The sequence below is a fragment of the Tursiops truncatus genome, chromosome 14, assembly GCF_011762595.2.
Source record: "Tursiops truncatus isolate mTurTru1 chromosome 14, mTurTru1.mat.Y, whole genome shotgun sequence".
Lineage (NCBI taxonomy): Eukaryota > Metazoa > Chordata > Mammalia > Artiodactyla > Delphinidae > Tursiops > Tursiops truncatus.
Window position 1 is genome coordinate 69,835,870 of NC_047047.1, and position 14,774 is coordinate 69,850,643.

At 35.5% G+C, this 14,774-nt stretch overlaps 1 protein-coding gene across 8 annotated transcripts in view; it reads right to left on the reverse strand.

Moving 5' to 3' along the window:
- The window catches only part of NCOA1 (nuclear receptor coactivator 1), a 260,501-nt gene that overhangs the window by 64,796 nt on the left and 180,931 nt on the right, over window positions 1–14,774 (reverse strand). For all 8 annotated transcript variants that reach the window (XM_073791697.1, XM_073791698.1, XM_019943146.3 and 5 more), the window contains 3 exons: window positions 10,524–10,664; window positions 3,327–3,474; window positions 691–2,011 (listed from right to left, as the gene is read on the reverse strand). In XM_073791697.1, coding sequence (XP_073647798.1) covers window positions 691–2,011; window positions 3,327–3,474; window positions 10,524–10,664 — 1,610 coding nt within the window. The remainder of the gene's footprint in view (window positions 1–690; window positions 2,012–3,326; window positions 3,475–10,523; window positions 10,665–14,774) is intronic.

Here is a 14,774-nt window from a genome sequence, read left to right on the forward strand (position 1 = left end):
CACGCTCTACCCCAGCCTAAACACAGAGGTTCCTGATCCATAACAATTTATGCAAAGGTTTATTTGTATTTACTTCTGTTTCAGGGCATGTTATATACCCTACTACCCAGAATACTCAAAGTCCCTATTCTGATGGGGGTTGTGGACTGAGGGCAGTTAGAATCAGATGAGAAGGAAACAGACTTTTAAAAATGCTTCAAAGGAAATTAAATAGCAAAGCAAGCCAGACTAGGCAGCTTTGTCCACCTCCTCGCATTTCTCTCTCATTTCATTTACATCAGAGGTTCCCAAATGTAGTTACATATCAGAGTTCTCTGGGGAGTGTCTTTAAAATACAGGTTTCTAGGTTCTATTCTGAAAGAGTTGGATTTAATAGGTGGGAAGATGGGAGGAGGGGGCAGGGAAGGTATTTTTTTAAACCTCCAAAGATGTGAACTCTAATTTTATAGAAAGAAAGAAACATCTACTTTCTTAGAATGCCACATTAATATTGTCGCCCTCCAAGGTTCCAAAGAGAACTTTTCAGGGCATCCCGTAATTTCTCAACCATTGAAACTAACCTTTTAACACATGCCCAAGGGATAGGCAAAACATAGCCTGAATCCAAATATGGTCTATGGATGGAATAAAATAAATGAAAAGAAAAAAATAACTAGGAATGTTCATTCTGTGAAGCAAGGAATTACCTACCTGGCTCTGTGACTCCAGTTTAATTTCCTCAGGAGCAGGTTTGGTCATTGGGGCTGGATTTGTGTTACAAGGATCCATCTGTTCTTTCTTTTCCACCTTCACCTTTACATCATCCAGGCTCAGGTTTGGAGTGGATCTTAAATCTTTCTCATCTTTATCTAAAAGGTAGCGTAGGAGCTGATGGTCTTTTGATTCTTTTTTCTTTGAAGCATCCAGTTCCAGCTTTATGCTGGAGTTCCCTTGTACCTGTCCAGTCACTGCCACAGAAGTAGATGCACTGTCCTTTTTATCAGGCTCCACAGACAAAGTTGTGATATCCGAGGGGCTACCCTCCTGTAAGAGCCGGTGTAGGATTTTGTGCCGCTCTGTCAGTGAGCTATGAGAGGAAGGGCAAGAACCACTTGAAGAGCTAGCAGAGGCAGAGCTGGGAGTGCCTGTGCAGGACAGTACCTCTTTGCAACTTGTGTCTATATCAGCATGCCGTAACTGCTGCTCTGCAGTTGTTGTCAAAAGCTGCACTAGTTTGTGACTGGTTTGAGAGTATTTATTGTCTCCATCTGAGAGTCTGTCACTGTTATGCAGAAGCCCAGAATCCAGAGGTTTGCCATCATTAGAGCTGTTGTCAGACTGAATCATTTCATTTAAAATGGATGCGATCTCTTTATTATCTTTGGATTCAGCTTTTGCTGGCTGTATATTTAATCTGTTAGGTGAATTCTGTGAGCTCATCTGCCTGAGGACTGGAGAACTGGCAGAGAAGCCAACAGAGTTATTGGGTCCTTCATTCATACTCTGTAAAGGTGTTACTGGGATGTTTGAATAAGATCGGTTACTATTATTACAGGCAGTACTTGTCATGCTAACGGGGGAGCTTAATGTCGGAATATTAGGAGGAAATGAATTGTTTGGCATCCTGGGCCTTGTTGCCAATCCAGAACTAACTTGTCTCCTTGGAGACATGAACTGTGCAAGGGATATTCCTGTACCTTCCATAGGAGAATTATTGAGGTTTAAAGACGGATTAGTGCTCTGGGAACTGGCCTGTCCCTGGTTTAAGGCAACACTGGCTACAATCTGATTTCCAGGTGAGCATCCAAAACTCCCTTGGCTGTTGCTAGAATTACTATGACTGCTGCTATGAAGGTCTGAGCTCTGTTGGCGGTTTACTCTGGTGGATACCACGTTGTTGTTGGATGGTGGCAATGTAGCTGAACGGGCCGCGCCGTGAGCTGGAGAGATACTAGGATTGACGGAAGGGTTTACCCGGGGAATTGACATTCCAGGATTAGTGTCATCTTGAGGAGAAAGACCACTGTGTTCCCTAGAGGAGGAAAAGACATTCAAAGATCTTCACTGTTTTCCATTATAATATTTTTATGATGCATGTTATAAAACAAGACCATTAATCTCACTAATGTAGCAAACTATCAAGTAAAAAGCTTCTGTATCACTTTAAACTAAGAAAAGCAGTGGACTGTTAGTACTACTGTGAAATATTAGCATCACTTAATAGGCAATAGTGCTTAAGACCCTGTAAATATGATAATGGTTTCAGTTAAATGGGAGAGAAACCTTTCTTGGCCTTGGAAAAAAATCCAATATATGCACTTTTAAACTTTTCAAAATTTCATATAAATAATTAACACTACATAAGACTTTTAGTTAAAAGAGAAACTTTCCACACCTCTCTGGTATTTATTTATGGTATTTATTTATGACTCCCTTGTTACAGCTTTTAAGTATTTCAACTCCAAAGAGGAAGACTGGGTAAGGAAAATACTGTGTCACTGATGTAAAAATTAAAAAGGGTGACATGCAGACATAGCAGATGTTCTGAAAGAGAAATCACAATATGAAAAAAAGAACTGTGCTAATTCCACTCACAAGCATAAATTAAACTAAAATTAGAAAATGCAGAATACTGAATTCAGATTTTCATCAAGTTCTTTACTCAAATCCATAATTACGACAACAGATTTGTGACTGGTATTACCATGTTCCCATAAGCAAATATATCAGATGAGAGAAAGATGAAGTGAGGGAAAATGTCTTTGCTTTTGTTTAATGCTAAATTTTAAATAGTTGTAAATGTAGGATTTTGAATAATTCATAGGATAAGAGAATGGTTTCATGAATTTACCATATATAATAGTGCAAAACATATTTTGAGAGGAGAACAAATTAGAGGCAATGACATTCAAAAAATCTCAAGTGGATAGTTTAATAATTTGTAGTTTGATAAGCTATCAACTTGAACTCAGGAGCCACTGAGTTTTGCCCTAATGAAAATAAAGCACTTTTAAAATTAAAAAATAACAATACTAATAAACTCAAATCTTTTATGACCATAAGTTCACATATGGAAAGTTGGAAATTCTTAGCCACGTTTTTGGTTTTTACCCCTTAAGCATATATTCAGCCACACCTTTCCTGTCTCCCTTTTTAAACAACAAAGCTATTGTTAGGCGACAGAACTATAAAACTCAGTATGGATATATTAACTATATACTCATCATGCTAGTTTAATGCCTAATTTAAAATTTGTTTTCTCGCCATCAAGAATATAAAACTTTTTTCTCTAAGAAGAGATATGTGAACTGACTTATTTCATATGAAGCTCTCCAAATAAGTAGTACCTGTCGATGATATGAATTCCCATGATGAAAGGTTGCATGTCTGGACTTTGAGGGTAGCAAAGTTTACACTTGGTGTGGGCGCTAAGCATTGTCCCATCATTCAATATGAATCTATAGGATGGGCTGGAGGCAGTGCCACGAGTCATCACTGTTTCAAACAAAAGAGAAACCTAGTTAAAATTCTGACACTTATGCTTTGGGCAAAGGAGAGTTACCAAGCCTTATTTCTACCTAGAACTTCATTTAAATGCCCTTCTAACTGCTGCCTGCTCAGACTCTAAATACAGTCAGATAAAGCAGATATCTGAGGGGGAAAAATGATTCTGGGTGAAATATACAATCTGATGACAAGTTTTAATTTAGTCCTACTTGAACGGGTGCCTCCTCACAGAAATTACAATTATGAAGAAACCACAAACCACACAAAAATCAACCTTAATCTTTCCCTATAATGGGGCAGCTCCTTAAATTTATTAAGTGTTCATTTAAAATACCAAGAAGTAATTTTCTCCCCTCTCATTCTCAGTATTATCTCTAACAAGCTCTCCCCCAACCTTTGGCTGGCTGATTTTTAGAAACAGCTTTATTGAGATGTCATTAATATACTATAAAATTCATCCTCTGAGTTTTGATTAGTTTGCAGAGCTCTTTAACTGAAATTCAAATTTAATTTTTCACTCAGGAATGTGAATTGATAAGGTCCCCACTTGTTAAATTACTATAGTCATATATATTATTTTTGATGTTTGAATTTAGTTTAGTAAGCAAATTAAGATAAAGCCACTGATTACTAATATAAAATAAAAACTAGGTTAAAGCAGTCAAATCACTGTATAAACAACACGGTTTACTTTTGTCCTAAAGCTTTATTAACAACAGATAAAATTCTAACTCTACTGGTAAATATTTATGAAATATGTAAAGGCTCTACCAGACTACTAAGTAAGAAAATGTCACTGATGTTTCAGTAATACAATAGAATTCTTTTTTGAGAAAGATTTAATAGGTAGACTCAGCTATACCAAGGTTAAGAATCATATCCACTGAAATACAAGGGTTACTACCACAAATGACTATTATAATGTAGCCTGTAATAAATGTTAGTCCTATTTTTCAAAGACATTTCAGAAAGGGCTTCAGTCACACTTTAAAGACACATGAGAAAGACAAAATGACCAACTGATAAATAATTTTTGAAGCTACATATTACTTTAAGTGAAGAGAAGGCAGGCTCTACTTTATTGCCATGGGTATACCATATAAACTGAAGAGGGCATAATCTGCTGTAAATCTATGCCATACATAAATCTCCCGAAGTACCAAAACCAGGATATAAAGTTAATTTCAAGGATTCCTTACCCATCTGGCAATTTCAGCCAAATCACTGGCACATTTACCAAATACAACACATGGAGAAATTTAGTATCTAGTGAAATAATAAATGATGAAAAAGTCTTTACTGAAAACCGATAATTTCTGTGTAAGGATATAAGTTAAATGTTTGCTCTGACAAAACCTTAAAAATATATTAACAATTCCCAACTGTTAATATCTTCTGATAATATATTTTAGAAAACACAACTACAACAAAAAAGTGGCACTTTAAGATAATTATTAACCTGGGATATTGAGAAAGCTACAGATATATAAATGGCCAGATAAGACACAGAAGATATTTCACGTTATTTTGCTGATGCCATTTTGTCTATTTTTTCATCACACTTTATTGCGCTTTAGGATCATTCTGCTGGAAAGCGTTCTCTGGCTCTTCACCACTGAGCTGACGGTCCAATATGGGAGTCATCAGCCACTTCCATAATGTGGCAAATTGACGGGGTAAATTAAATTTAAAATTAAAAGAAATTTAAAATTCAGTGCCTTAGTCTCACTAGCCACATTTCAAGTACTCAATAGCTGCATGTGGCTAGTGGCTACCTTATTGGACAGTACAGCTCCATACAATCTGATTTCATTTTGCTTTCCAATCTTATTTTTCATTGTTTCATAAACATTTCTTCTATATCTCTTTGAACAGGAGGTAGAAAACCTTTTATACACTTATTTTTCTTCTTCAGGTAGAATAAACGTAAGGGCTAGTACTGTGTCCCATTCTTATTTTCCACTCTCCATTGAAATTGCACAATGCTTTTAAAGTGAGAAAGAACTAGAAACTCAGGCTAACATGGGAATATTAAGATACTGTGGATTATAGAACCATCAATAGTCCTTTAGTAATTATGCTTCCTTAACTTGGAGGACTACATCTAAACTAGTGAAAATTCCAAAATTGGGGAATCCCTTCTAACTTAATACAGGAAACTATTACACTTTAAGTTTTGAAGTTAGATTATTTATTTTCGATAATAAGGTGTGGAATAAGACTCAGCACAAGGAAGGCAGCACAGGTCAATGAAAAGCATAAAAGCCTAGGAATCAGATTTAGGTTTGAACTCTGACTTTGTCATTTACAAGTTTAGGACTTAATAATGCAAATTAACCTTTGCCCATTGTCACTAAAATGGAGCCAGCTTATTGTGAGATAACATCTAGCATGGAACCTGGTACATAGCAGGTACTGAATGAATATTTCCTGAATAAATACCAAAGAAAACACAAACTACAAATAAGCAGCTTCCAAAGTACCTACGTCCTGAGTCATACTCACAGTCAGCCAATCCCAAGATACCATTTATACTAATAGCTTCAACCCTACACAACAATCTAATATTCTGAATTAAGACATGAGTATGGAAGCCATAATTCTTTACAGAACTGGTTGGTTAAACGTCTGTTCTACACACCAAATTTTCCCCATAAGAAAGATCTGTGCCTGAACAAAACTATTTGGAATTTCATTTGATCACAGGTCCTGACCTTGTTTTCTGATTTAGTTTTACCAGGTTTTGTTTCCTGATTTAGTTTGCCCAGGTTTTGATCTCTGACTCCTGTGTCCATTTCTAAAATTTTTAGAACACTTAGTGAGGAGGGATGTTATTGATGTGGTATTACTGCCACCCCAGAAACTCTTCAAAGAACCTTTAAAATGGCAATCGTTTTTGCTTTTGTCCCCCCAGAGTAGGCCTCAACAAAGCCAGGAAACAGAGCAAAGGAAACTGTTTTCTCTGGTCACAGCAGCTATAGAAGTAGAGCTATTTGGGTTTTTGACTCCACCTAATTTGGTGCTGAGATAACCTCAACAAGCATGCCTTACTGATGTTAACCAACTGGGCAGGTTTAAAATGTACGGCAGGGTACTACAGATCAATGCTGTAAGAGATTTCTCTTTCTTTTTGATATTTCCCTAGATATATGCAGAAAAAATGCAATTTAAAAATTGTTACTAAGAAAAAAAAATTACCCCTAGATGCTCTAAGATTTTCAGTCACCAATGTGTAAACTCTATTCAGTATACCGAAATTTCTCAAAAAGGAAAATAAACTCATATTTTAAATATTTTTAATAAAGTTAGACAAAAAAAAGATTTTCAGTTAACTCTGTTATACAGAACATGGACATTCTGGTTAATCATTCATATGGGAACTTACGTTTTATAGCAATACTTCCAAACTGATTGATACTACAAACTCCTTCCAACTGTCTCATGATTTTTTTAATGAAAATAACTTTATTTTGTGATTATAAAGTTAACAGAGAAATGAACAAAGAGTAAGTAAAGATAAAGTTGTATAATCCCATCACTCAGAGATAACCACTGTTAACATTTTGTTAGCCTTCTAATATTGGATAAATAGATATACAAGAATGAGATCTTACTATATATGCCATGCTTTCTTAGCCTACTTTTTTTTTTTTTTTTTTGCGGTACGCGGGCCTCTCACTGCCGTGGCCCCACCCCCCCACCCCGCCGCGGAGCACAGGCTCTGGACGCGCAGGCCCAGCGGCCATGGCCCACGGGCCCAGCCGCTCCGCTGCATGCGGGATCCTCCCGGACCGGGGCAGGAACCCGCGTCCCCTGCATTGGCAGGCAGACCCCCAACCACTGCGCCACCAGGGAAGCCCCTCTTAGCCTACTTTTTTTTTTTTTTTTTTAGCCTACTCTTTAATGTAACAATGTATCATGGACATCTTTCAAAAAGAAGAAACGATCCAAATGACATTACATTATTGATAATAGGTAAATAAAACTTTCATAAAACTTTTCTAGGCTATCTAGCCCAACATTTCCCACGACTAGTACTCTCCTTAAGTGCTAATAGATGTGCTACAGGAAAAAGTATTCTGAGGAAAAATAAGTCTAGGTAACAAAGTCAAACATGAACCTTTATTGTAGAACTTCCCAGAAACTTAAATACCTTAAATATGTCTTATGAATCCCCGAAAGTGGAGACTGAAATATTTCCCATATTTAATTCAGCATGAAACATCATTTCCTAGTTATAGCTATTAATATCTTGTGGAACCTATGTTTATGTTTTCCAAACTTTTCTGTAATAAAACATCTTAGACTATAGACTCTGGTTCAGTAGTGTGGGTGGAGTCCAGAAATCTGGTTTAACAACTGCCCCAAATGAATCTTATCAGGGACCTTAGGGAAGCATTTAACCTAGACTATTCTCTAAAAGAATGATTCTGAATTGAACAGAACTTAGGAAGCTTTTCTAAACTATATACCTTTATGAACTTCCTCCCAGTTTAAAAAATTCCTCAGGTGGTCCTGATACCCATTTTCCCCCCAGTCTCAATGGAGAACAACTGCTTTAATCTAGTTCATCCTGAATGCTCCCACAATATTCTTTGGCTGAAATGTTTTCAAATTTGATTCTGGAAAATAAAATGGTCAACACCCTTTAAAAGCAGTCCGTGAGCTGTTTGTCAAAAGCAGCTGAAAAACTAAGCTAAGAACTTAAATCTTTTTTTTTTCACACAAATACTAACGTTTAATCTCGTTTTCAAAGTCGAAGAATGAAAACTTGCAATTAAACACTGAGCAAGCCACATATTTAGGTAATATTTCTTAAAAAGTAAGAACTTAAATTTTTAATGCATATGAGGATTTTATACCAGCTGCTGCCTTCAAAAGGTAAGTTAAAGGCAGGAAAAAAGACGGAGGACAAATTTTCTTGCCTAAATATCAATTACTGTAGAGGTTTTACATTTTAAAAGTTTTACACAAAATCGAGGATATAGTGGCATAATTTGTTTCATTCTTTTACACTGTCCCTAAGTGCAGAGGCAGCAAGGAAACTGCAAATGCTATTTACATCTCTCTCCATTCTTGATAGACCAGTGGTTCTCAAACTTGATGCTGAATATAACTTGACTGCTGAATATAACATATAAGAAAAAGATGTGCTCGATTCATGAACGCTGTTTACCAGGTTGTCCAGAATCTCCAAAACACTAGAATCAGTCATGTGAATTCTGGGCAATTTAATTCTGAGAAAAAAGTTATTTCTATTGAGGAATTTTTTTTTTTTCTAAGAAAAGTACAAGAAAAGGACATTAAGACGAGTAATGGAGAAGAGGTGTTGAATTATATTTCTTTACATTTCTCTCTAAATTGTTTTACTTCATATGTTAATGATACGTTAGTTACTTATTATACTTTAATCCATCTATTTTATAGAGAGTTCCAATGGTTTAGAAACACATACTTTAAACCACAGCTCAATCACATCTATGGGCAGCCTAGGCATTTGGACAATGAGACAATAATCTAGACCTGCTTTGCCTTGGCCAAAATGTATATAAATTATAGGCAAATAAAACTGAAAGTCTTTTAAGGAAAGCCTTGGAAGGTTCAACTTATAAAGTTAAGGCAAAAATCAAAGAGAAGAGTATCATATACTGCAGCATTTTAGGCAATGAGTGAAGACAGTACTCTGAGTTTCCCACTTATGCAAAAGTCAAGTGCTATTGCTGGTAGAGGGAGTCACAAAGTTTGCAACCAGCGGATGGCATTAACTGCTTTCTGTAATGGTTTCCAAACCTGACTGCACTTCAGGATTGCCTGGGGAACTTCTTGGTCATATCCACTGAAATACCATCTTTGGGGATGGTAACAGTCTAGTAAGAGGCCAACTGAAGAACCATTAGTCTGTAGGAAGCTGTCCCAGAAGTAAACAGACCAGTGAGATTCATACAGATGGCTTCCTGAAAAAAAAAAAGTCAAGCTGCTTCCTTCACATACCATTAGGAAGCAGCTGACCTAAAATGGAATGAATGGAAAATCATCTGTAAACTTAAGAAACCTAACGGGAAAATGTTAAAATTAAGAAAGGTGATGGAATAATGAAAAATATTTTAAAAATTGTTTTTCAGGAATAGCCATACAAAGAGTCTCTTTCCAGACAAACTATTTACTTAGAGATTACAGAACAAATTACACTGGGAAAGATGTATTAGGCTACCATAATTACATGACAATATTTTAAAATATATCAAAACCCCTTATCTCTGAATCTTTACAAACTTTCTGGCCTTCACTCTCAGTTAATTTTCCCTATCTTTCCTATAATACTGTTAAGTTCCTTAAGGGCAGGGAATATACTTGTTTCATATTCCCATAGTACTTACTATGACACAGCAGTTATTCAATTATTAATTAATAATTTCATATGACATATTTTTAACTTGAAACTTCAACCTGAGTCAGGTACTGTAACAGTCATGAAGTAAACATGCATGATATAGATCTGTATTATCTAGAAGCCCTCTGACATGCCCGTTCTGCTGGGAGTGATCGTCAAAAGCCAGACAAAAATATCACTTCCTCTCTAAAGCCATCCCTGACTCTCCAAGTCAGAATTAATTTTTTTCTTCTTTTGTTATACCTCTTTTATAGCCCAGGCCACACTGATCTTTAAAACTGTCATATATCCTCCTAACAGATTTTGACCTCCTGGAGGGCAAAACCCTGCTTTGTCATCACTGAATCCCTGGCACCTTACATAGTGTTCTATGTATGTGAGGAACTTGATACGTGTCTGCTGAATGCATGAATGAATGAATGAGTGAGTGACCACCACATGATATCTTGTTTTTTAAAATGTGCATCCCGAAATTCAGGATCCACTCATGAATTACTTTGCTTACCCACTTCTTCCTTCCTAAAACTGATTATTGCAAAAACTGTAATTTGGAAAAAATACTTATCAAGCCATAAATTCTATATAAATTATTCAATATTAATAAAGAGCAAGGTTAATGAAAATAGCTGAGAGAGAAAAACCTTACCTTCTTGAAATAGTTGTCTGGCATAAGATGGCTCTCTGCCTTGAGGTTGGAAAAAAGCATAAATGCACTTCCTCACTAAATCTTCCCAGCCAGTTCTGCCAGCAGCTCTCAGGGAACTAGTATCAATAGAGATGATTTTACCTATACAAAGAATGAAAGTTTACATTTATGATAGCCTCCTGATACAAGTCATTCGTGTTTCAAAACTAACAACTGCATCTAAAAAATATTCTGCCACCTCTCAAATGTTTAATGGACAAAAGCACTATTAATTTTTATAACATATGGTAACGGAATATATCAGTGACATGATATTACAAAATTGTCTTTGCCTTGGAGTGCGTTATATTATATCCTAAAATTCAATACCAATCAAGTAGTAAAGTCATATCATAAAGACCTGAAGCTGCAGAGACTAATGTAGGTCAAACTCCTCTGGCTTGCTCTTTGGATCCTGCTCTCTACATATACTAATGACTGGATCACTTATTGGGGATGGGAGGCAGAGATGAAATATATTATTTTGGTTTAAATTAATTTCCAATAATTAAGTGAAGAGAATATGAGAAAGTAAGGAAGGCTTTCCTTTCCTACCTCCTCTTGGGCTATAGACAATATTGCATTTAAGAATAAAGACTGAAGGCAAAAAAGGACAATCAGAAAAAGATAAGTGAGAACATTAAGATCTGCTAGGCATTCTGCAAACAGAACATACGCTTTATAAAATTTAGTGGTGATTTGACATTGTTATCACATTTGAACAAGTTTCCTAAATGACTATGGAAGAATTCAGGCAAATTATTTCTTAATCAGGAGCCAATTAATCCAGTTTGTGATTATTCAGATGTTTTATTTTTAATGCAATCTTATATTCACACAAAGTAATATTGGTAAGATATATATATATATATGTGTGTGTGTGTGTGTGTGTGTGTATATATAAATTAAGAATTAGATTAATAAGATGAAAACTTACAAAGCCCCATCCAACTTCAAAACTTGAACATTACCAATATCATCAATATTATTCAATTATGTGTGTACTCCTCACTTGTCACATCCCTCTGTCTTTATATTCTCCTGTCTATCTAGATTGTTTCCAGTTTTTTGTCATTACAATCAATACTGCTATGAATATCTTTCACATTTTCCATAGTGCATGTGTGTAACAGTTTCTCTAGAGTACATATGTAGGAATAGAACTGTTGAGTCACAGGTTATGTGAATGTTCAAATTTATAATATTGAACTGTTTTCCAGAAACTTATGTAAGAGTTACTGTTAATCCAACATCCATTCCATCACCTGGTACTGTTGGGCTTCTTTATTTTTTACAATTAGTAGCTGAAAAATGGTTATGGTCTAACTTCGTATTTCCCTGATTAATGAGGTTGAATATTTTTCATTTTTATTCACCACTCAAGTTTCCTCTTCTGTGAACACCTGGTTGTCTTTTCCTCATCTTCCCTTTTTTCACACAATCAACTCAAATCTATTGTACTGTTTGTGCCTCTTCATTTTAACTAATCCTTTCTTTATATATTTCTCTTGGTTTGTTCAGAAATAAAGTATTTATTAGACCTCTTTAACATAGGGTCTTGAATCTAATATAACCAAGTATGTCTGATCAGGTTGTCACCCAAGTCTTGGCATAAATGTAGAAAGAAAATAAATTAAAACTTAAATGAGGGAATTTTTGTTATTTTAGAACAGTTTGGGGAAAACCTGATGAACACTGTGATTGAAACTACAGATAATTTCGGATTTTCTAAGAGTTTTAATCATTCAATCTTTGTCTCATCATATAAGAGACTAAGAGTTCGTTATAGCAGAGAATCCACTGTTATATAATCTTCAAATGCAATAATACTCCTCATATGCAGTGACTAAAGCGAGGCAATGTATGGTTGTGTTTATGTGTTCAAGGTCAGTATTAACCCACATGACAGCAAGGACATCTGTAATTGTGGGACTGGAGGTAAGAAAGTGATTAAATTATCAGTAATGGTAACAAATGATCAGTAATGCAATGAGTATCTTAGGAGAGAATCATAAATAGGTTGATTTAGAATACTTCTCCTTGCTAGAGGAAAGTTTAACCAACCAACCAACCAAATAAACCACTGTTCAACATTTCCTGGTAGAAAACTTCTTTTTTTTAAGGGACATGAACCACTCCATGTAGAGTTGAAAGCACTACTAAAACTTAAGGAATTAAATATCTAATACTTATTATAGCTTGTTTATTATTTTTTATCTAAATCAACTCTATGATATGATGCTAATTTTACATTTTAAGAATACTTCAGGGAAGCAGCCGCATAGCAGCGGGAGAAGCAGCGGGAGATCAGCTCCGTGTTTTGTGACCACCTAGAGGGGTCGGGTAGGGAGGGTGGGAGGAAGGGAGATGCAAGAGGGAAGAGATATGGGGACATATATATAACTGATTCACTTTGTTATAAAGCAGAAACTAACACACCATTGTAAAGCAATTATACTCTAATAAAGATGTTAAAAATAAAAGAATACTTCATATTTTTCTGGCATCTTTCTATTTTCTTTATATTTTCTCTGGTATCTTCCGTGTAAGAAGTGTGTGCAGTACAGTGATGCCCTTTAAATAGTGCATCGGTGGAAGGCAATGCAATATAAAGAGTTCTATATTAGGGCCTAAAGATGTCTGCCCTCAGCAATTAGCTGCCTGGTTTTAGAAAAGTCACCATTCCCTCATTTGTAAAATGGACAGGCTAGATTCTGTAATCTCTGAGGTTCCCTCTAGATTTATAATTACTTTATGATCCAGAGCTTAATTTTTTAATTTTTATAAATTTATTCTAAAATCAAGTATATCTAAGATTTTAATGCTGGGTCCTTGGTCAGAAACAAAACTACCAGTTATAACATTGTTCCTATGGAAAAATACAGTCTTCTTTAAAACAATCTAATTTAGGATTCAATTTATAGAAATGCAATATGAGGAAAAGCTGAAATATACTGTTCCTAAATTATCCTCATAATTTTTAGGCCTCCCTTGTCTCCCACATTTATTCTGTGGCCTAACCATCACCCTTTTTCAACAGGCTTTTATTCTGCTATCTCTCAAACCCTTGTTTGGTTTTACTGACACAAAAGACCAGCTATATTTTTTAATAGACCCTATTTTTCCTTCATGCAATAATATTTTGGATTTTCAGTAAGGGCTTATTAAATTTTTCCAGTGTTGTTCATCGGTGGCAAGTGGAAAGGAACGTGTACATGGTAGACTCAAAAAGTGAATGAATAAAGGTATGGGAATTGATCATTACTACCCTTAGATGCTGTAATTGTTGCTGTAAGGGTAGTAATTGATCATTACTGTAACAGATGCTGTAAGGGTAGTAAACTGATCATTACTACCCTTAGATATCAAGCTCCTAGACATTCTCTTTGTTATATTCTATTGGGTTGGCCAAAAAGTGCGTTCGGGTTTTTCTGTAAGATGTAACGGAAAACCTGAACAAACTTTTTAGCCAAACCAATATTTTCTGCCCTAATTTATCCCTAACCTACTCTTTAGTAAGAGCAGTTGGGAGTTTATCTTTAAGAACACAAGAATAAAGCACACAACACAGGAATATTAGACTTCTGGGACTAAAAAATTAATAAATATTGTAACAGGATCTTGTAAATAATGGTAAAGTGAAAAAGGACATTAAAACTAAACTTTCACAAAGAATAAAATTCAGTAGAAATGATTTTTTAAATTTTGGTCTGCTAAAAAATCTATCTGTAGTATCTATCTTTATTTTAAGACTAGAGTGGTAAGTAATACATATACAATTCTGATTGATGTAAAAGTATGAAAACCTAACATGACAAAGTGAAGATAAGATTAAACAATATAGGGGAATTCCCTGGTGGTCCAGAGGTTAAGGCTCTGCACTTCCACTGCAGGGGTGGGCACGGGTTTGATCCCTGGTCAGGGAACTAAGATCCTGTATGCCACATGGTGCAGCCAAAAATTTTTTAAAATTTAAGAAATTTTAAAAATTATCAAAAAAGATTAAACAGTATATGAGAAATAAATTATAAAGAACAGTAACAACTTGTTTTTGCTGAAAATCAAATCTGAAGTAGGCCTTTAAAAAGAAGGGCTTATTTTCAGGTATGCTCACTATTACTCACTTTGTGGCTCTACTGCCCTTCTTCCAGTTCTAACATACTCCTCTGTCTTAGGGCTTTTTGCAGCTCTGTCTCCTCAGTCAGGAGCACC